Source organism: Aquarana catesbeiana, linkage group LG08, assembly GCF_042186555.1.
Source record: "Aquarana catesbeiana isolate 2022-GZ linkage group LG08, ASM4218655v1, whole genome shotgun sequence".
Taxonomy (NCBI): domain Eukaryota; kingdom Metazoa; phylum Chordata; class Amphibia; order Anura; family Ranidae; genus Aquarana; species Aquarana catesbeiana.
The window spans coordinates 24,008,157-24,032,805 of NC_133331.1; the positions used below are offsets into that span (position 1 = coordinate 24,008,157).

At 41.8% G+C, this 24,649-nt stretch overlaps 1 protein-coding gene across 3 annotated transcripts in view; it reads left to right on the top strand.

Annotated features, from left to right (window-relative positions):
* LOC141105642 (alpha-2-macroglobulin-like) overlaps nucleotides 1-24,649 on the top strand; it is a 353,065-nt gene that overhangs the window by 244,685 nt on the left and 83,731 nt on the right. For 2 of the 3 annotated variants that reach the window (XM_073595615.1, XM_073595613.1), the window contains exons 21-22: nucleotides 8,953-9,074; nucleotides 10,968-11,028. In XM_073595615.1, coding sequence (XP_073451716.1) covers nucleotides 8,953-9,074; nucleotides 10,968-11,028 — 183 coding nt within the window. Of the gene's footprint in view, nucleotides 1-8,952; nucleotides 9,075-10,967; nucleotides 11,029-16,935; nucleotides 17,163-24,649 lie in introns of those variants that run through there. The other variant, XM_073595614.1, reaches the window with a different exon arrangement.

The following is a 24,649-nucleotide window of genomic DNA, read 5'->3' on the forward strand; positions in this document are numbered from 1 at the left end:
TTCAATTTTCTATGCGGATAAAAGAGGTCTAGGAGCATGTGTGTAAGAAGAATGTGTATGTGTCTCTGTATCTGGGGATGGGGATGTTTGTCTGTATTGGGCTTAGATCTAAAGAAAGGTGAATACCAACAGCCGTTATTCCAGCCCCCGATTACCCCTAAAGGGATCTAACTGTGATCGGGGGGGGGGAGGGTATGTGAGTTTAAGTCTATTTTATGTATGTCTGGTCTGTGAATATTTTTGTAAGGGTGAGCCCACATTATAGGTTTAGGCTCTCCGGCTTTGGGAGCCTAGGTGTGATACTTGGTGTCCAACATTAAGAGCCATATTTGGAATTGTTTTTTTTTTTTTTTTTTTTTTTTCATAGGAAGCCAAGCAGGACAGTTTGTTTATAACGAGGTAGAAAAACATGATCAGGGGGGCAGGAGGCGGAGCCTAGCGGAGCAGACATGCATTGTTAGAGCTCCACACCGCTGAGGAGAGAAGAGAAGGACAAAGCGGAGCCTGCAGACTCAAAAGGTATCCATTTGAACCTTTTTGCCCCTGGGAACAAACTGTGAAAGTTTGGGCAGGAAATATGGTACTGGGAAGAAGCCGTGGCAGAAATAAAAATCACCTCACAAAGAGCTCACAGGCACTCACTGCAGCTGAAGCAGCTCCAGTCACCTCACAAGATACAGCATCAGGGCGCTCTCACAGACAGAAAATGTCACAGCAAGACTCTCCATTTGAGTCAGATACAGAACAAATCCTCTCACAAACTTCTCCACAAGCCTCCTCAGTATCCCCAGTAATATTATTACAATTTGAAAAGATGCTTCATAAGGCTTTAAAACAAACCTCAGACCAAATAACAAAAAGCCTAACCAAAGAAATAAGAGAGCTGGGAAACCGCACCGCAGCCTTAGAAATAAAAATGGATGAAATTGAAATTACAACCCAAGAAAATATAACAGAATTGGAACAATTAAAAAAAGAGAATTTAATACTTCAAACTAAGCTCGAAGATTACGAAAATAGAGCCAGACGTTCAAACTTGCGCATAAGGGGAATACCTGAAACTGTGACAGACCTGCAATCTACTATTACTGCTCTATTACAAGAACTAAAGCCAGATATCCCTATTGAACGTTTAGAACTGGACAGAGTACACAGAGCCCTCACAGCCAAAAAGAAAGATGGACCCCCACGTGATATAATCACAAAATTTCATTATTACAGAACGAAAGAACAAATACTAATTGCTGCAAGAGAAAAAAAGGAACTTAATTTTCATGGACACAATTATCAAATTTTTGCTGACCTATCCCAACTTACTATTACTAAAAGACGATCCATGAAACCCCAACTAATGGAACTGCAACGCCACAACATTATGTATCAATGGGGCTTCCCCTTTTCAGTCAGATTTAACTACCAAGGTACAATTTACAGAAGCAGATCAGCAGATGAACTACAACAAACCCTTTTAAAATTAAATCTGACAGAACCCACAAGCAGCAACTCTCCCACACGCAGAAGAATGACATCATCTTCACCTTCAGGCAGCACCCAGAAAATTTCAGAACAAAATGGGAATCATCATTCTCACAAAAGAGGCCGTTATGCCACATCATCCATGGACCAAGAAGATTCAATGGACTGACATCCTAATTCCTGATATCTCTTCATTTATTATACTAAGAGATGGTTCTCTATAAAAAACCTGTATTTATAACTGAATGTAACTGCATTCTGATAGTCACACACTGTGTGGGATCATGTTACATTCCAGTTATATTTCTTATTACTTCTGATTCATATAGCCTTAGAATATATAAGTGAAATAAGGAAATTCTTGTTCAGTTATATATTATCAGGTAATAACAATAGATTTATTACTTTTTAGGACAAATATGTTCAATAATCCAGAAGTAATGGAAGCTTTTTTTTTTTTTTTTTTTTCTTTCTTTTCTTAAAACAATTATATTTTACCTAACTAGTTCCTAGAATTATGTTTTTGTTTATTCTAATCTGAAGCAATACAACTTCAATTTTATGAGTTAACATATCTAAACAGTTACATATGAATAAAATATGTAATGATTTACTCTAAAAGGGTTAAAATCCCAAAATAATTCAAACTATCTTCATCAATACCAAAGTTATTAACAGTACCTTTCTAACTGAATTATTTAGCCTAGGGCAAGACTAACCATATACAACCACCCTGGAATAAATAATTTCAACAAAAACTATATTCTGCACTCCAATTAATGAAACATCATTTTGATGTCTTTTGACATAGCACTTCTCTCCTGTAAGCGGAAGATCCGTGTACCCCCATTAGCCCTCCTCATTCTCCCAACCATATTATGTGGGAGTGTGACGAAGGCACTTATTCCCCTGAGAGAGATATTTATTCTCTTTCACGGGTAAATTGTGATTACTTGCAAAAAATAATTTATACAATGTATCATCTAATCTCATATGTTTTTTGTTTACTCTTTACTCCAGAATTCACTGGTTTCTTTTCTATCTATTCATCTCTTCAGTCCACACAGGTTGATCTGTGCAGTCAGCTCTGCATAACAAAAAGTAAGTCAAAACTATTTGATCTATTGCCATGGCACCACTGAATATACTTTCCCTGAATGTTCAGGGAATAAATGTCCCTCAAAAAAGGACCAAAGCCTTCCGTACTTTCCATAACAAGAAGGCTCACATAGTATGCCTCCAAGAAACACACTTCACCAAAGATTCTACTCCAAAATATATTTCTCCTTTTTATCAACAAATTTACACGGCTTCTGCCTGTACCAAGCAAAGGGGAACTCTAATTGCATTTCACCGATCCACACCATTCACCTTATCATCAGAAATTAAAGACCCAGAAGGTAGATACCTGATACTCATGGGTTATATAATGGATACAGCAATCACGGTGATTTCCTACTACGCTCCTAACAAACAACCTACACCATTCCTCTCACATATATTACAAGTGATTAATACACACAAAATAGGAACAGTGATAATGTGTGGGGATTCGAACCAGGTCCTCCTCCCATTTCTAGATAAATCACCTTTTACACCATCCAAAATAACCTCTAGATTACCTTTTTCTCAACTTCTTTCCAAATACAATCTGGTAGATTCATGGAGAGAAAGTAACCCAATGAAAAAGAAATTCACTTATTTCTCGCACCCTCATCAAACCTTCACCAGAATAGATCATATTTTTCTAACAATAGGAATGATACCAGAAATTATTGCATCAGATATAATTCCGATTCCGTGGTCTGACCATAATGCAGTATACACTACTATAGCCTCAGCCATACCAAAAGCGCATGACCCAACGTGGTACTTACCGGACATAATGCTCAAACACCCACTACATCAGATGGCCATTGAACAAGCTTTAAAGGAATACATGTCAATTAATAATACAACAGACATCTCCCCAATAACACTGTGGGAAGCTCATAAGCCTGTCTTGCGTGGTACAATACAAAGACAAATGGCACTATTTAAACGGGAACGCAAAAATCTAGCAAAAAAACTAGAACTCAATTTTAATGCAGCCTACATATCATTTCAAGATAATCCATCTCAGAGTACAAAATCTCATCTGGAAAAATCTAGATTGGAATACGATCTATTTCTCACTGAGTCAGTTGATAAATCCCTCAAACACTCCAAACACAATTTCTACATGAATACAAACAAACCAGGTACATATTTGGCTCGGGCATTAAATTCAACTAACAAATCTTTCAAACCAATACGTTTGAAATTATCAAAAAATGTTTACACTTGTAATCCAGTTAAAATAGTCCATAAATTTCACTCACATCTCGCAACTTTATACAAGACAAACAATGAATTTAATCCTACAGAGGCTGAATCCTTCTTCTCAAAAATAACCTTACCTGAGTTATCTCAGAATCAAAAAAGCAGTTTGTATGAGCCTATAACTATAGATGAAGTTGCTAACGCCATAAAAGACCTAAAACTTAACAAAAGACCAGGCCCAGACGGCTACTCGGCTTTATACTATAAAACATTCTCAGAAATACTCTCTCCCATTCTCACTAAAACTTTTAACAAACTTCTAGATGGACATTCTTTTCGGCAAGAAACACTAATGGCAATTGTTTGTATGATCCCAAAACCCCTTTCTGATGATACTTCCTGTGTGAATTATCGGCCTATCTCTCTGTTAAACCTCAATATTAAATTATTAGCAAAAATAATAGCAAAACGCCTCAATAGCATTATAGGAAAATTAATACATAGAGATCAAGTAGGCTTCATGCCAAATAGACAGGCAGGGCAGTGTTATTGGCACATATTGCTAAAAAACGGAAAATCCCTTTATGTTTTCTATCTCTCGATATTAAGAGGGCATTTGACACAGTATCCTGGCAATATATGCAATATTCATTACAAAAATGGGGTTTTGGACCCCACTTTTTAACATGGATCAAAGCATTATATAATAAACCCAAAGCCTATATAAAATATGCTGGATACAAATCTGAAGCCTTTAATATCGAAAGAGGTACCCGACAGGGTTGCCCATTATCTCCCTTATTATTTGCCCTTATACTCGAACCCATGGCCCAATACATCAGAACAAACCAAACTATAACTGGCATTGAAGTAGGAGGTATTACACACAAATTATGTATATTTGCAGACGATATATTACTTTTTCTATCATCACCACAGGTCTCTGGTCCTAACTTAATACCAGCTCTTGATGGATTTGCAGCCCTATCCGGCCTTATGATTAATCCTAAGAAATGCCTAGTGCTTAATATTTCACTCACAAACATGGAATTGATCCCGGCTAGGGCTGCACTCCCATTCACATGGGCAGAAAAATCAATCCCATATCTTGGAATTCATTTAACAGCATCTCATTCTGACTTATTCTCAACCAATTATCCTCCTGTATTAAGACAGATCACAAATCTAATAAAACAATGGTCGCAACTTCCTTTATCCTGGATGGGGAAGATTAATGCAATCAAAATGACTATTCTACCCAAATTGCTTTATCTATTCAGAGTCCTCCCTATTCCAATTCCTTCCTATTTTTTGAGAATAGTACAAAAAAGAGCAACTTCATTTATATGGGGCTCTTCTAAACCACGTATACCTATACACACACTACATCTTCCCAAAAATAAAGGAGGCCTGGGATACCCTAATTTTACTAACTACTACAGAGCAGCACATTTGGCCAGTCTGTCCAAATACCATGCAAAACAGGAAATCCCATTATGGGTATTTATAGAGGCTTCAGAAAATGACCCTCTATTAATATCAAATTTATTATGGCTTGATCCTAAAGACCGCTTTAAAATTCATAATCCCATAACTAAACACTTCTTATCTCTCTGGGATAAACTAAAAACCAAATATCAGTTACAATCTCCACACAATCCTCTCCTTTCTTTTATCAGAAATCCGGCCTTTTATCCGGCATGGATCTACCCAAATTCTTTTAAAGCTTGGACAACATCAGGCATTCAGACACTAAATGACTTCATAGCATCTAAATCATTCCTTTCATTCCCATCGCTTAGAGAAAAATATGATCTACCAAACTCTGAGATATTTAGATATCTCCAAATCAAAAATTTCTATACACCATTCCTAAAGGGGGATACACCATTATCCCAATTATCCATTTTTGAATCAATCTGTACAAAAGATCCATTTGCTAAAGGTACAATTTCATCACTTTATAATCAATTATATGGAGTAGCAAATCTTAATAGACCCTCTTACGTTCAGAGGTGGGAGGAGGACCTGGGACGAACTTTAGAAGACACGGACTGGTCTAACATATGGCTCACATCTAAGTCATCTTCACCCAACATCTTAGCACTGGAGACAAATTATAAAGTCCTAACTCGCTGGTACCTTGTACCCGCTAGAGTGGCAAAATATTCACCTAATACCTCAGCTCTTTGTTTTCGAGGATGCCCAGAAATAGGCACATATTTACACATATGGTGGACGTGCCCAGTAATCCAAACCTTCTGGAAGGAAGTCTTCGTGATTGCATCTAAAATATTTCAAAAAATAATACAACCAGATCCATATTTAACTTTACTTAATCTAAAACCGGAATGGTTAACACTCTCTCAATTCAAACTAATGATCCAACTAATAACGGCTGCAAAACAAACAGTAGCCAAGGCATGGAAATCTCCTACATTGGTACTAGCAGAAACAATTCACAGAATAAATAATACAATGTCCCATGCTAAGATGGTAGCCATCGATCAAAATCAAATTCCAAAATTTGAAAAACTTTGGCATCCTTGGATAAAACAACAGTTCCTGTCAAACTTCAATGACTCTGTCCTGTTGCCATGGTAACAGATTAAATGACTTACAGAGACACCCATTCTAAGGCTTCAAAGAGAACTAAAAAGAATAATAAACTGACGAGCGGGACAACCTTGTGGACCATACCTCTACCTTTCAACCCTTTTTCTTCTTTCTCTTTCCTTTTCTCCACCTTACGATTAAAGCTCATTATCAGAATTTATTTGACCTATATACACTCTACTTGTAAACAATATGTATAGTAGGTATAAATCATTTAAATACCTACAAAAGTAACTAAGGAAATTATATATATCTTTAATTTAGGTTTACGTGAACCCAATGTTTAATATTTGAAATTTCATGATATTTACCTATATAAACCCTACTGTAAAACAATGAGCTTACTTTATAGATCCTTGTAAACTTACTTTATGTATCTTTATAACATTGTATACTCAATAAACTTCTTTTGACAAGGAAAAACATGATCAGTAAAGAAGCGGTTATGTGGGATAGAATGGTGTGAGGGGGGGAAAGGGGGGATGAGGGGGTAGCGGAGGTCTATGTAGGGATCAGTGGGTTCCAAGATCAATTCCTCTAAGTTGTAGATGATGGGTTATTATGTGGACTTTCAGTCTGTGTAGATTCACGGAAATGTGTCCAACATGCCCAAGTGTTTCTGTACTTTGTCTGGTTGTCTCTGGTTTGGTGTATACGATTTTCCATCTCTGCTATTCTATCCACCCTATGGAGCCATTCTGTAACAGTGGGAGGGGAGGTGCTTCTCCAGTGAACCGGGATGCAAAGGTTGGCTGCATTTATGAGATGTAGAGCAAGGGATTTTTTATAAGAAGATATAGGGAGGGCGGTGTGGTGGAGCAAAAATTGTGCAGGTGTGAAATTTAAGAGTATAAGTTGTAATTTGTGAGATTAGGTTATGAATTTCTGTCCAAAATAGTTTGATGAGCGAACATTCCCACCAAATGTGTAATAGTATTCCTCGGGCAGAGTTACATCTCCAGCATAGCGTGGGGAGACTAGGATAAAATTTATGAATCTTGTCAGGAGTCCTATACCATCTTGAGAATATCTTGTATCTGCTTTCTTGAGTGGAAACATTGATGGAACCTTTGTGTATGTGGCTATATATGTGCTCCCATTCTTCCTTCGTAAGGTCCACATGTAGGTCAGATTCCCATTGTCGGACAATTTTGTCATCTTTGATGATATGGTTCGAGAAAAGGAGCGCATAGATAGTCGAAATTAGGTGTCTATGGGGTTCTCCGCTACTACAAAGTAGTTTGAAGGGCGTGTAATCCCTTTGCCAATGAGTGTAGCGTTTGGAGTCATGTAAAAAGTGCCACAGTTGTAGAAATTTAAAGAAAGGAATGTTATGATCAGGGAATTTAGCAGACATAGCTTGGTGTGAGAGGAGTTTGTTGTTTTGGAAAAATTGTTGAGCTCTTATTTGGGTTCCGTGGTGTCTCATATGTGGCGGGTAAGGACAGACCCAGTGGGAACTCAAGGTTATCATCTATAGGGGTCATGGGACCGGGTGCAGGTTGCCATTTCAGTTTTTTGCAAGCCGCTCTAAATTGTGACAGGGTGGCATTAATTAGTGGGTGTGATGAGAGTGCTTTGGGGATGTGAGAGTGAAGAATCCACGGAAAGCTGTGTAGCGAAGTTTGCGTAAATGAGTTTTCAAGCTGGATCCAATCTATTATTTTTTCCATGTACATGCCAGTCAACTATTCTGGTCAAATGACATGCCCAATGATATTTTTGGATGTCTGGAAGGCCAAGACCCCCTTGTAGTTTGGGGAGCATCAATCTATCCCAACTGAGTCTGGACATTTTGGAGGACCATATGAGGTTCCTGCACATGTGTTTGTATGATGAAAAGAAGGAGGAGGGGAGCGTAATGGGGGTAGCTTGAAAGAGATAGAGAAGTCTGGGCACTACATTCATTTTTAAGATTGCTGTTCTACCGAACCACGAGAAAGGTCCTGCATGCCATTTGTGAAGGTCTTCTTGGATGGTTTGGAGAACAGGTTGGAAGTTCTGAGAATATAGATCGGCCAGTCTGGAGGGGATCTTTGCTTAGTTTATTATTTATTTTGGTTTGCGCATTAGTACTTTCACTTGGGGTGTATATATATATATATATATATATATATATATATGTATTGTTCTTATGTTATTGATATGTATATAGATGAAATTACCATTATGCAGTCAATTCTAACGTGTCATTATATGACATCTATGCCAATAAGCATTTCAATAAATTTTAAACTGCGTATGATCTGCCTCATCTAAAGTCCCACTAACCCTTCTCCTTATTGGCTGATATATGAAGGTCGGTGCTCCCTGTGACTGTGGTGCAGCCTTGTGCTGCCACTTGTTGGTGTGTTACAAAACTAGTCTCAAAACCTTTTGATACCACCTTCTATCTTATATATGTGTATGTTTTTGGTGGGGACCAGGATGAAATCGGGGGAGAGGTTAATAAAGTAGTTTAGTGTTTTGCAGAATGCTGTGGATAATGCTAGTGCTATATAAAAAGCTACATTCAATAGCCTATGTTTACTAGTAATGAGCATCTATGTTTCCTTATAGGACAAGTAAAAATCACAGTGAAAACTGAGGCTCTGGACACAAAAGAAATGTGCAAAAATGAGATCCCAATTCTCCCTAAGCAAGGAGGCACGGATACAATTGTCAAGTCTTTACTTGTTCAGGTCAGTATGCATCAGACAAGCTTTATTCTATAGCGTCTGGAGAATCTAGAACGTCTAGAAAGCCATCAGCACACAGATCTCCATTTGATAAAGATGTAAAGCTTATTCACATAGTAAATATTTTTTTCTACTGGAAGTTTGTTTTGTTGTTCAAAGCAAATGACAGATAACAGCCATCGCTTTTGTCATGACAAAATAGCATTCAATGTGAAGCCATAGCTTGTATTTCATAAAATGTAAGGGAAGGAAAATCCTCTCCACTATAAATCCTGAATCCCTAATACTTTCCCCCATTATATCGCTGAGACAAAAAATGTGCCATTATGTAGCTAAGGTATCATTTAAAGGGGATTAAAATGAAATAGCTAAAATTGTTGTCACCATTATACAAAATTTGACATGCTGTAGCTAGATGTGTTGGAGCACGTAAGTCAAATTGCCAAAAAATCACAGTCGGTCATAGGTATACAGAATTTCGAGTATACAGTGTAGGGTAGGTGGAATTGGCGCTGCTAATGTGAAATGTGCTCTAATGTGTCAATAAAATCATACACAACTGCAAAAATAAATAAAAAAGCAAAAAGCATAAGCAACCATAAAAAACACAACACTCAGAAGCAAAAGTACTAAGTGCAACTATACCATAAGGCAAAGTGGAATTGTGCAACAATACAGTATAATCAAAGTGCTACAGTGATGTCTGTATAAACATGATATCATAAAATAAAGTCCATAAATTCAAATAAAAGTCCATCATTTCATATCAGAAAAAATCACTTCAGTAATAAAATTAAAGTTTACTAAGTGCTGCCAAACGCATGCAATCGGGCAGTAGCTAAGTGTCACACTCGAACGCATTTCATCATGAAGATGTCATCAGAGGTGGACGTCTTTGTAACAAAACGCATTAGAGGGCCATTGTGTCGTTACGTCACATCCGGTTTTGGTCTGTGGAAAGCAACCGGACTTCCTGGTTTTTGTTATACAACACCTGTAATTATTTGGATTCCTGTAAGTGTACTAAATTATTTGGGCAATAAAAAGAGGTATACAGAGTCACGCTATAGGCATAATTATTGTCTTTTCATGAGCTTATTGGAGCAGAAGAGACCAAGGAGTTAACTGCAAGGACCTCAATTACAATCATTTGACACTGTGGAGGCTAGTTACCCTTTGATGGGTAGCGTTGTCTGACAAGTGCAGCACAAGAGGGGGGCACGAGTGCGGCACGAAAATACTGCCCTTATTGCATGCACGTTTGGCAGCACTTACTACACTTTAATCTCATTACTTAAGTGATTTTTTTCTGATATGGATTTATGGACTTTTATTTGAATTTATCCACTTGCCAACCAGCAGTTTTGCTGCGGCAGAATGGCACGGCTGGGCGAAACAACGTTATGTAACGTTGCTTTGCCCAGAGGCCACTAGGGGTGCGCCCACTGCTCGCCCCCCCCGGAGCTGATGCAAGTGCCCAGCGGTCGCGATGACCGCCAGGCTCCCGCGATTATAGACTATAGACACCCCCAGGCACGATATTTAAACAAATATTTAATTTTTAATGTTTCACTTTAAGCATTATTAGAATCACTGCTCCTGAAAAAACGGCCGTTTTAAAAACTTTTTTTGCATTAAAACATGTCCCCTGGGGCAGGACCCGGGTCCCTAAACACTTTTTATGGCAATAACTTGCATATAAGCCTTTAAAATGAACCTTTTGATTTTTCACGTTCGTGTCCCATAGACTTTAACGGTGTTCGCACAAATTTTTTCGCACGTTCTGGTTTGAACCGAAAGGGGGGGTGTTCGGCTCATCCCTAACTATTATATATGCAGAGAAATTACTATGTAACACAACAAACTATATAATGTTTCTTTTACTGATCCTCACAGCCTGGAGGTGTCCCGAGGGAGATAAGATCTAGCTCTCTGATATGCACGAAGGGTGGAAAAGGTGAGGAATATCTGGACAGGTTTACAGAAACAGTTTGTGTTGCCCATGTCAATTATTCTGAAGTTGGCTTTTGTTTTATTAACTGCAAATGAAAGCAGGGATCCTATTGGTTACTATTGAGATAGAAATGTTTTATTTGTTTTGGAGAGATATTGTTGTATTTTCTAGACTTTAGGGAAAGGATCCAGAATTTGCACATAATAAAATGTGTTGATGATATTTACATCAACAGTATTTAACCCCTTGCTGACCAGCGAACGACGATGTATGTCGGCACAATGGCACAGCCGGGCAAATGGGCGTACAGCTACGTCCCTTTAAATCATGGCATTGTGGACACGCGTACGCCCCGCTAGATACTCCGTGACCGTGCCCACGGGTCCCGCGGACTCGGTGTCCACTGGGGGCCCGCGAGCCCGCGTGTCACAAAGTGGCAGAACAGAGAGATGTAAACAAGGCATTTCCCTGTTCTGCCTAGCAACATGACAGAGATCTTTTGCTCCCTGTCATCGGGAGCAGTGATCTCTGTCATGTTCTAGTGAGACAATCCCCCCTACAGTTAGAATCACTCCCTAGGACACCTTTAATCCCCTCATCGCCTCCCTAGTGTTTAACCCCTTCCCTGCCAGTGTCATTTACACAGTAATCAATGCATTTTTATAGCACTGATCGCTGTATAAATGAAAATGGTCCCAAAATAGTGTCAAGTGTCCGATGTGTCTGCACTCTTTGAGAGCAGATGCTCCAGAGCTTAGTAAATGAGCAAAAGCTCTGCTGAATTCCATCATCCAATCACATGCAAGCAAAAAAGCTGTCTTTTTTTTAATTTTCCTTGCACATGATTGGGTATTCTTTGCAAAGCTTTACCTCATTTACTAAGCTCTGGAGCAACTGCATTTGCAGAGTGCACAGTCTATCTGCCTTTAGTAAATCAACCCCACTGAGTTCTGTATTTCCTGGGGGCTCTAGCAGAATCTCCTCATCATAGTTCCCACTTCTTGGAATCGTATTTATACTACAACCAAAGTGTCTCCTTGACCTTCCCCTCTTCCTGTTACAATCTCTATGGGCACAATTCACTAAGCGATTAGTTACCGCATCCAAGTACATGGCAACAAATCGCACAACATTCAGAAACAAAAAACTGTGATATTCACCAAGAAACTCTCCTTAAAAACTTGCATTTCCAAAAATACTGCATTAAACCGTGCAGTAAGTTATCGCAAGCATCTCACATCCCACAATCTCACCAGCGACCATCTGCTATGACGCCTTAACAAAAAAATGTAAGGTAGCCAGCAACTTAGTCTTTGTAGACTTAAGCCTTGTACACGTGGTCAGATTTTCCGACGGGAATTGTGTGATGACAGGCTGTTGGTGGAAAATCCAAACGTTTGTACGCCCCATTAGACAATTGTTGTCGGATTTTCCACTGACAAATGTCTGTTGCCGGATTTTCCGAACGTGTGTACACAAGTCCGTCGGACAAAAGTCCAAAGTACAAACACGTATGCTCGGAAGCAAGGAGGAGCCGGAAGCGGTCGGTCTTGTAAACTAGCGTTCGTAATGGAGAATTAACATTTGTGACACAGCTAATTATGAAATCTTGAAATGCAAAGCACATTTCTCTTCTTCTTTAATGGGATAATAATGAAGCTGTTTTGCTGGTGATACTGATGGAGTTATTGCAAACAAATTTTCAAAGACTTTTTTTTTCTTCTTGATTACAAAAGCTTTTATTAAAAAATCAATAGCATACAGTCAGTGCGTCAGACAAAGTCAAATAATTTGAATAAGGTATAGCAGTTACAATTATTTGAAGATGATGGGGTTCAGTAAAATGGGATCAGCATCAAAAAAACATTCAGTTTACAATATGTTTTAGTAAAGGCAATGGTGGTTATTTACAAAAGAAAAATCCACTTTGCACTACAAGTGCACTGCAAGTTGCACTTGGAAATGCAGTCGCTGTAAATCCAAGGGGGGCATGCAAGGAAAATATAAAACAGCATTTTAGCTTGCACATGATTGGATTATAAAATCAGCAGAGCTTCCCCTCATTTCAGATCTACCCCTCAGATTTATAGCGACTGCACTTCCAAGTGCACTTTCAGTGCACTTGTAGTGCAAAGTGGATTTGCCTTTCGTAAATAACCCCCATTGTGTTTCTCAAGAGAAAAAATCTCTGGGGGACTTTACAAGGTTATAGAAATACGGTATCCCATGAATATCCAATTGTTATCATGAATAAGCATAGTATCATATAGTGTGTGATGAATGCGTTTGGATAGTTTTATTGCTTCCATTCTGGCTAGTACTTGCGACCAGGGAAGAGCTGTGGAATGCCAATTTAGTGCTGTGACCCAATGTACGGCAACAAAATACGTGTGGATTCGCTTTTCGCAAGGTGCAGGGATATCAGGAATTGAGGTGAAGCATAGGCACATTTGTATAGTGAGGGTAATTAAGCGACCTGCAATAGTAGATGCCTTCGAGGCTGCTTTCTGCCAGATGGGCCTAAAGAGTTTACAGCTCTAAAAGATATGGGATAGTGAGCCAAGCTCGTTACAGCCACAAAAACACAGAGGAGACACCGCAGGGTAGATCAAATGTATTCTTGTGGGTGTCATGTACCACCTTATGTGGAGTTTGACAGCTGTTTCACGGATTGAGTGTGACCTTGTGTTTTTGAACATGTTAGTTAGCATTTCCTCCCTTTCAGGTGGTCCAAAGGTAAGGCCTGTCTCTCTCTGCCAACTAAGCATTGGTTTAGTTTTCTCTTCCAAGGCAAATTCATTAAGTAAGCTCTATAGTTTAGAAATAACCCCTTTGTCTCTGGATGAGTGTATACATATGTGCTCATATTGTGTGGTATTTATTCCGGATTCCAGGGTGCCTCTGCTGTGGTAAAAGTGCTCAATTTGTGTGTCTGTATAATTCAGAGGGGGGAAAATTGTGTTCTTCTTGTAGTTGTATAAAAATGATGACCTTCTTTGAGGGATTGGAATGTAGTTACTCCAGCTGCACTACATTGTAGGAACCTGGTTCTATCATGAAAGGCTAGATATCCCACGAAGGAGTATAGGGGAGAGAGGGCAGAGGCTAGGTGGAATTTCTTAACGTATAGTGACCAGAGGTATATCGATTGTTATACAATCGTGATTAAAGAAACAAATTGACTAGGTTTGATTGATCTAGACCACAGTAACCCGGAAAGGAGGAAGAGGAGGATAGCGTGTGCTTTGAAAGTGAGCCATGGGATATTAGTAGGGGGAGCATGCCATTGGGCTGTTTGTGCTAATCTGGCCGATAAATAATAATGACAAAGATCCAAGAGACCCAGTTCTCTGAGAGGTTGGGGTCTGTACAATAAAGATTTATGGAACCTTGGCTTTTTATTATGCCATATGAACTTGTTAACATACCTTTGGATTGAGTCAATGTAAGATTTAGAGACATAAATGGGGAGATCTAAAGAAAAATAATAATTTAGGTAAAATTGCCATTTTAATGGCTGTGACCTAGAAACGGGATATGGTATTTAGCCCAAATTTTTAGTAGGGATCTGATATTGGAGACTATAGGGTGATAATTTGCTTGAAAGAGTGTCTGAAACTTAGGGGTGAGCTGTATACCTAAGTAGCAAAATGTCTGGGTGCACCAAGCGAAAGGGAAGTGGCGTTGTAAGGAGGATGCAAGGTCGTTTGGTATATTTATTGGCATAGCTGAGCATTTAGCTAAATTAACCCCTAGTCCTGATATCTCATTGAAAGAGTCTAGTAAGGAGGTTAGGTTGGGCAGTGCTATCAGTGGGTTCTTTAGAAACAGGAGGACATCGTCAGCATAAAGACTAAGTTTAAATTCATTGCCCAGGCTGCAGTTAAGCTGCAGTGACTTGTCAGTGTTACTGCAGTTTGAAAATGGAGCCGCCGGCGCCGAAATACACAGAGCCAGTCCTCGGATCTTCTCGGCGGCTCTCAGTCACTTTCAGATCCACTCGTAGTCCCGCCCCGGATGGGCGTGACTATGAACGGAGCTAGCCGAACCTAGCCGAGTACACTCGGCTATCTGTATATGGGCGGCGCTCGAGTGGAGCCGAAAGTGGCCGAGAAGAGCCTAGGACCGGCTCTGTGTATTTTGGCACCGGCAGTGCCATTTTCAAATCAGCGGCTGGTGATCGCTCCGCTCAGTCAGCGGGGGATCGCAGGGGATCGGCGTATAACACGCACCCGCGATTTTCCCCTGACTTTGAGGGGAAAAAAGTGTGTGTTATACGCCGATAAATACCGTACTTCTTTTGTACAGCTCAGAACATCTCCGTTATTTGATCAATGAGTAACTGGTTAATTATTATTTGGTCATTCACACGTATCTGTTTATACTGATACTGGTATGTTATAATTGTATAATCGTGTGAGCTCGTTTATATGCCTCTCGCTCAGTGCGTCCCTGCTTGTCTTTCGGATCATTGGATCCCTGTGACGCATTCATGTCCGCATGTTTCCCTGGGTTGGGGATTGCATTTCCCTATGCGTCTTCCCGGCAGGGTGGGGAGCCTCGCCATCTGTGCTCCCATTCCGACCCACTAGGTGGCCGTTATTCTGCTTTGGCCACCTGTGGGAGTGATCACCCTGCCGGTGGTGTCCCTGATCACCTCTGGATGTCCTTGCTCCAGCCACCTGTGGGAGTGATCACCCCACCGGTGTTCCAGATCACTTCGGACATTGCGTGCCGTGCATGTGGACGGGCCCCTCCGCGTGCCCGTGTGACGACATGACGTCACGTAGTTTACGGCGGAGGTGACGACAGCGGTCGGGGCTCTGCCTTCAGGGACACCGAGGGAGCCACATGAGGCATGCCATTGGCGGCCATTGTCTCCCCCTGCTCGCCAGACGTTTTTGGGGGGAGGAGCAAACGGCACCTACTATCAATTCTTTCAGTATCCCTTAATCAAGGCTACTATTTCATTTCCATGAGGAGTGCTGATCAAACTGCAATCCCCTCACATCCCTCGTGGACGGCCAGACTTCTTTCCTCAATTACAGGAGTAATCTATAATCATCCATCTACCAACTCTGTAAGTGTTTAGGTAGATTTAATTTGATTTTAATACTTTATATTCACTTAAACTTTACTACTAGGCTGATCAGCTCTGGATTTTTTATGTAATTTTCTTTTGGCCTACACACTTTTCAAAATCATGCTCACTCCATCTTCCCATCACACACATACCCATTGATTTTCCACCAATCAATGGTTTTCACACAATCACCCTCACACTAGTTTTTATTTAATTAAATCTCATTTTTCTTCACATCACTTTCATTTTTGTTTTTTTCTACACCTTATCACTTTTCCATCCCCTGTGTCATCATCCACCACTTCACAGCTAGAATTGAATGACAAGGCCACCTCTGGCTTATCTACACTAGTCACCTAAATCCTTAATATCACCATCCAATTCAATACTATTATGATTCTCATATTATTATTATCCCCTTTACATGTCTAATTTCCATAGTATACAATAGATTATTATAACACTGTCTGACCGTTCAATAGATAACTCGAATAAACTATAAATTGATATGGGTTTGTCTATGAGCTAATGCCCTGACAATTGCCGTAGGCTCTGACCCCACCACCTCTGGGGAGCTTCGGTGGGGGACACTTGTTATGTGTGACTCCTTGTAAGCCACATTGAGTGGATCCTTGTCCTCTTCTCGGCATCTCATTGTGGCGTGGAGGCGTGCAGAATGGTCTGATGGCTGTGCGGGGAGGTTATGACTGAGAGGTATTTCCAAATGCAGTGGTAATTATGTGCAATATGTAACATACATTTTTGCATACATTATACCTTGTTTTCAAACAAACTTGATATGTTATTATAAATTTTCTTTTTCTTAGCAAAATCATCCTCTGAAGAGACCCCACACATCATAGGTTGAAACGCGTCAGCAACTGTTATGCAATAGTCATTAATATATGCTGTGTATAACCCTTTGTATAACCCTTTGTTTGCTTTTGTTTGTTTTATTTCCTGTATTAGGCATAAGCATATTTCCATCTGAGCTTATATTTTAACACTCATTCAATAATCCACTCTGTCCTCCAATAAAGTTTTTCATTCTTTATTCAATGCGTAATTTTCTCATTATCTATCTAGCTGCCTAAAAACCCCCCTGGGGGACCCTTCCCATTTTTTCTGAAAAATTAAGCTTGTGCTTCATTGGGGGCATAGACAGAGGCAATAGTCGTGGCCCGACCTTGGATCTTACCCTGCAATATTATGAGCCTACTGTTAGGGTTCTTATATATATGACCAACTTCAAATAATACTTTTTATACTTTTTCATAATTTTTTTTTTATGAATATGGCTACTCCACGGGATTTAGTAGTGTGAGTTGTGCAATAGAATTGTTTGAAAGATTTGTCAAAGAATTGAGAGTGGATAGTATTAGAGAAATGGGTTTCCTGCAATAAGAGGATGTCCACACCCAGACTTTTATATTGACAGAATGCTTTCTTCCATTTCTGTGGAAGGTTAAAGCCTTGTACATTATATGATATTATTTTAAAGGCCATAGAGACTTAATGGGTATGTAGCTTGGTGATGTCCATAGGGGCTAAGAATATAATTTTGCCATGGAATAGCCAGAGACACATCATTCAGCCAATTGTAATACCATACACTTCTATTGATAGAAAAGATCTTTGTTTGTGGTTCATCATGACAGATAACTGTTAGAAATGAACTGTCAATATACAATAACTGAGTAAACTTATACCGACTAGGGATGAGCCGAACACCCCCCTGTTCGGTTCGCACCAGAACATGCGAACAGGCAAAAAATTCATTCTAACACGCAAACACTGTTAAAGTCTAAGGGACACGAACATGAATAATCAAAAGTGCTAATTTTAAATTCTTATATGCAAGTTATTGTCATAAAAAGTGTTTGGGGACCTGGGTCCTGCCCCAGGGGACATGGATCAATGCAAAAAAAGTTTTAAAAACTGACGTTTTTTCGGGAGCAGTGATTTTAATAATGCTTAAAGTTAAACAATAAAAGTGTAATATTCCTTTAAATTTCGTAACTGGGGGGTGTCTATAGTATGCCTGTAAAGGGGCGCATGTTTCCCGTGTTTAGAACAGTCTGACAGCAAAATGAAATTTCAAAGGAAAAAAAATCATTTAAAACTACTCACGTCTATTAATGAATTGCGGCCTGACAATACACATAAAAGTTCATTGATAAAAACGGCATGGGAATTCCCCACAGGGGAACCTTGAACAAAAATTTAAAAAATAAATTACGTGGGGGGTCCCCCTAAATTCCATACTAGGCCCTTCAGGTCTGGTATGGATATTAAGGGGAACCCCGGCCAAAATGTAAAAAAAAAATGGCGTGGGGTCCCCCTCAAAATCTATACCAGACCCTGGTATGGATTTTAAGGGGAAAAAATGAATAAAAACCAAGCGCTGATGTGGATAGATATGTGTGATATAAATAAATTGTGCTTAAAAAAATATATATACCAATATAGTTAGTGCTATGAAAAAATCAGTAAATTAAAGCTGCTATCAATATAGGGTGATCAGATAACCAAACAAATAGTACTAAGTATAAAATTGATGCACTTTAAATAAATAGTGCACAATATGCTGCTGCGACTAAGCTTAAATCCAGGAATAAAAAATGCATACATGTGAATAAAATAAATAAATAATTATGGTGCTAATACATGTGTTAAAATTGCCAAAATAAATCTTCAAATTGGTGATGTGACGGTGAATATAAATAAAATAATAATGACACTCTAAGTACAATGTCCAGGCAGAGATAAATAGTGGGAGAAAGTAAAAATAATTAAACAGTTCCTTCCCTTAATCCAGATTGATTGACTCACTGGGTTAGATCGTTTGTATCAGGATATTTAGTTTTTCTTGCATCCCACTTCAGCCATTATACTGTTGGTGATTCGGCTCTCAGGATAAAGGTTTTATGCAAAGCAAGCAAAGAAAAAATAGATCATTGTGCAGTGAACTTACTAGATAGTACATAAGCAAAACAGGGACAAGAGATACACTCACAAACTCCCGGTCTATTAGAAGCATTCAAATAAGCAGATTGCAGTCAGACGCTGTGGACGAGGTTTCCCATAGAAAAACAGCTGCTGTTAACCTTCAGGTGTATTGCAACACTGAACGTCCTAAGCTCCTCCCATACCCTTATCTGCAGGCAGGCTGCAGGAAAAGAGGGGGGACAAGAGAGCGCCCCCCCTGAACTGTACCAGGCCACATGCCCTCAACATTGGGAGGGTGCTTTGGGGTAGCCCCCAAAACACCTTGTCCCCATGTTGAAGGGGACAAGGGCCTCATCCCCACAACCCTTGCCTGGTGGTTGTGGGGGTCTGCGGGCGGGGGGGCTTATCGGAATCTGGAAGCCCCCTTTAACAAGGGGGCCCTGTCATGAACCTTGAAATACTGGATTGTCATGAAGCTTGGAATAGTGGCTGATTCATAATGCTGGGACAAATGCTGTTAGGAGATGCTGATGTCAATTCCAGCCACCTGTCTGTATGTTGCCTGCTAGAATGTGTTTTGTAAATAAGTCTACTATGGGATCTAAGAGTCATTAGATCCCCATTGTTGTTTGTGTTAATTAACTCTGCTATTGTGTGAAGAAGAGTCTGTGTTGATTTATGATAATGTTGATTGTGTTTTCTGAACTACAAGACGGCCAGTCTGGCCTAAAGGTCATGTCTGAGTCATCTAGGCTGTCTAAAGGGATTAGTTAATTAGCCCATGTTAATTAGGTTTCTGGTCACAGGTGTATGTTCAGAGTAATATGAGCCGGAGGTATACGCCTCCTCTTTTACTGTATAAAAGAGCCTGTATTTTTCAATAAAAGAGATTCCTGGTTGAACTTACATACAGCCTGCCTGGTGTTTGTTCTGAGCTACACAACTGGATTAGAATGGCACATAGCTGTAGTTCTAGTCCCGGAGCATCGGATGACTGAACCATCAGATGTTGCGATCTGCAGTCTGATTCTATAGCTGCAGAGGAGTGTCGGGAGAGTGGAACCGAGCGAGCAGGGTCTCGTTACATTGGTTGGCAGCTGTGGGATTTGCTCTCCAGTTGCTGGGACACTCCAAACCACCACAGTGAATGGCCAGCTATGCAGCCTGCAGGAGAGCCACGCTGAAAAACTTACTTGAGAGCCGTGGAGGGACCGGTGGGACAAAGAACAAGGCCACCCTGATCAGTGAGCTAGCCAAGATGGATCAGAGGGATGGTGATGCGGGACCCCGGTCAGTTGAAGACTTGTTTCAGCAACGAGTTCGAGAGCGGTTGGCATTATATGGTGCTAACCCATCAGAGACCGTCATACAGAATGCCATTAGAGACATCCAGCTGCAGGATGAGCGACAAGAGAGAGAACTAGAGCAGCAACATGAGCAGAGAATGGCAGAAATACGGCAATCGAAGACAACACCTAAAGATACAGCGCCTTTCCGTAAGTTGCCCTTTTGGGCGTTCAAACTATTTAAGGAAGGAGAGGAGAAAATTGAAGCGTTCCTGCAGGACTTTGAGAGACTATGCCAGATACATAATGTACTGTCCCAAGATTGGGTTGCCTTACTGGTGAGTAATTTGACTGGCAGAGCAGCCAATGCATATCGGGCCCTGGAGGACGAGGACGCTTTAAGATCATGACCGGGTAAAAGAAGCACTGCTAGCCCGATTTGCCATTACACCCAAAGCCAGTCGGATTAAGTTTAGAGAATCCCGGAAACAAGCCAACATAACATTTGTGGAGTGGGCACATCGTCTGCAGCGGAACCTTAAGGGTTGGTTCCAGGGAAGCCACGCTCATACCATAGAGGACATCACCCAGCTAGTACTCTTAGAACAGTTCTTTAACCACACCGCTCCGGTAGTACGAGATTGGGTGCGAGATAAGTGACTACAGACTGTACAGCAAGCGGCTACTTTGGCTGATGAATATCTGGACTCTCGAAGGTCAGGCGAAAGTGAGTGCTATCCACTATCTTGGCCCAGTTTACCAGCCTCTAACCCAACTTGAGTACCTCAGTGGTCTGCCTCTAGAACTCCAACCCGACCCAACCCTCCTAACGGACCTAAGTGCTATACCTGTAACCAAACCGGTCATCTGCAGCGATATTGTCCTACCCGATCCACGAGGTACCGAGAGACTGCTCATCCATCCAGACCAGAGGCTCATTGCTTCCAGAACGAGCCCAACCATCGAGATGTTCAGGAAGAATTTGGCGAACTTTTTGAGGCTGATCCCATCCAAGCTGCTGCCGTAGATAATCGGCAGCACCATCGTCAGGCAGTATGGGTTAATGGGCAGCCGGCCCAGGGACTCCGCAAATCCGGGGCTACGATTACCCTCATCTAGCCTCACATGATTCCCCAGTCGGCCTGGACCGGCCAGACTGTTGCAGTCAGGGTAGCAGGGGGCAAGGTGCTATGTTTATCCACCGCCCAAGTCCTCTTGGATTGGGGCTCAGGGGAGCGACAAGTGCGAGTGGGATTACTACATGAGTTACCCGCGGAAGTACTTTTGGGGAACAATTTGGGGCATTTGACTTCCTCATATGCCCCAGAGGCCGCCATGGCCGTGACCACCCGACGTCAGAGCCAACTTCAAGGCAACTCCACTCCTATGGGGACCCAGGTAAGACCAAAGCCTCCTACATTACCCCAACTTGACAACCCTGTGTCCTGGGATTCTCCCTCCAACATTAGGCAAGAGACTCAGAATGACCCAACATTAGCTGGTTATCGGAACAGGGCGGGAAAGGATCCAGGGGGTTGGGGGAAGACAGAATAGAGTGGGAGGGGGGTTTCTATATCATTACACCAAGGGAATGGGTACCGGGAAGGGTCCATACCAACAGCTAGTTGTACCCCAGAAATACAGACGGGAGCTATTGTGGCTGGCTCACGACATCCCCTTGGCCGGACATTTAGGGATAGCTAAGACCTGGAGTCGGTTGTCTCATGCGTTCTTCTGGCCCAGGTTACATGCTGAAATGCGAGAATACTGCCGGACCTGTGAGACTTGTCAGAAAGTAGGGAAGACAGGGGATCACCCAAAAGCCTCGCTGCAACCCCTGTCGATCATTAGAGAACCCTTTAGCTGCATAGCGGTTGATATTATAGGCCCACTGGCCCGCAACAGTGCCACTGGGAAGAAGTATATTCTTATGGTGGTGGATTACGCCACCCGCTCCCCGGAGGCCACTCTAATATCCAGGCTGATACAGTAGCAGATGCCTTACTGCGGGTATTCACTAGGGTAGGGTTTCCCCAGGAGATATTGTCCGATCAGGGTACCCAGTTCACAGCCGAGCTGACACAGCAGCTCTGGCGTCTCTGTGGGATTAAACCCCTCCAGAGCGCCCCCTACCACCCTCAGACTAACGGGCTGTGTGAGAGATTTAATGGGACCCTGAAGCAGCTGCTTCGGGCCTTCATGGAGAGTAGGAAGGATTGGGAGAAATATCTTCCCCATCTACTGTTCGCCTATAGAGAGGTACCCCAAGAGTCCACTGGGTTTTCCCCATTTGAGCTTTTGTATGGGCGAAGGGTTAGGGGGCCCTTAGACTTAGTGAGGGCCCAGTGGGAGGGGGAAGAGTATCCAGAAGGCCTCCCCATCCTTAGTTATGTCTTGGAACTCAGGGAGTGCCTGCGGGAACTTACCGATCTAGTCCATGAGAATATGCAATCGACCCAGAGTCAGCAGAAGGTTTGGTATGATCGGTCTGCGCAGAATCGCACCTTTTATATTGGACAGAAAGTTCTGGTACTAAAACCCCTGAAGCAAAATAAATTACAGGCCTCCTGACAGGGCCCCTATCAGGTGGTAAAACAGCTGTGCGATACCACCTACGTGGTTGCCAGCTGTGCAGACACAAGCATTAAGAGGACGTTCCACATTAATATGATAAAGGCCTATCATGAGAGGACTGAGGCTGTAGCCGTCATATGCGCTCCTGCCACCGGGGACTCTGAATATCTACCGATGCTGGAGCTTCACGAAATCAGTAACTGTTCCAGGGGTGTGGAAGATATACGGCTAGGAGATAGATTAGGATCCCAAGAACGAGAACAGACCAGAGAATTACTCCAGGACCGGCAGGAGATGTTCTCGGCACTCCCTGGGTACACTCACATAGCTGTGCACAAGGTAGAGACCTCCAGGCAGAAGCCCCTGAGACAACCAGCCTATAGGATTCCCGGAGCAGTGCAAGAAGGGATGAGAGCAGAGATTAGGGAGATGCTCGAGTTAGGGGTGATCGAACCATCGGCAAGCCCCTGGGCTTCCCCTGTAGTATTAGTCCCAAAATGGGATGGCATGACCCGATTTTGTGTGGACTATAGGCGACTGAATGACTGTACTGTGACAGATGCCTACCCTATGCCCCAAGTGGACGAATTGCTGGACAAAATAGCTCAGGGACATTATCTGACGACTATTGACTTATGTAAGGGCTACTGGCAGATTCCCTTGGAAGCGGAAGCAATTCCAAAGTCGGCCTTCATCACCCCGTTCGGCCTTTACCAGTTTCGGTTAATGCCATTCGGGATGCATAATGCTACGACTACCTTCCAGCGGATGATAGATGAACTCCTCGATGGTCTGCAAGATTTTGCATGCGCATATCTTGATGACATCACAATCTATAGCCAGACATGGGGGGAACATCTTAGACACCTGGGAATAGTGCTAGATAGGATCCGAGCCGCTAACCTGACCCTGAAGCCAGTCAAATGTAATTTTGGGATGTCTGAGGTGCAATATCTGGGACATAGAGTGGGATGTGGGAAGCAGAGGACAGAACCTGCAAAAATCAAGGTCGTCCTAAACTGGCCAGTTCCCAGAACCAAGACCCAGGTACATGCATTTTTAGGGACAGCAGGGTACTACAGGAAGTTTGTACCCCACTATAGTGACATAGCCAAACCTCTGACAGACCTGACCAAAAAGACTCTCTCTAGACAGGTCCTGTGGTCCCCGGAGTGCAAAACAGCATTTCATCAGTTAAAAACCGCCCTAAAGTAAGCTCCCATACTGGCGGCACCCGATCCTAACAAACGCTTTGTCATTCATACAGATGCCTTCATGTTCGGACTGGGAGCCATACTAAGTCAAGTTGGCGATGACGGGAAAGAGCACCCGGTGGCATATTTCAGCCGCAAGTTGTTACCCCGTGAAGTTGGATATGCTGCCGTGGAAAAAGAGTGTTTGGCCTTAGTCTGGGCTTTAAAGAAATTACAGCCCTATGTGTATGGACGCTCTTTTACCGTCATGACAGACCACAATCCTTTGATATGGCTTAACCGGGTGGCGGGAGAGAACGGCCGATTACTAAGGTGGAGCCTGGCTTTGCAACCGTACAACTTCACCATACAATATCGGCCAGGGCCTCAAAACAGGAATGCGGATGGGTTATCCCGGCAGACGGACCTGGAACCTTAAGACTACTTTTCCAACATCCCTGAGTTGACCCGTTCGGGGTCCCACTGTGGCTGGTGGACTGTTTCCCAGGGGGGGGAGTATTGTCATGAACCTTGGAATA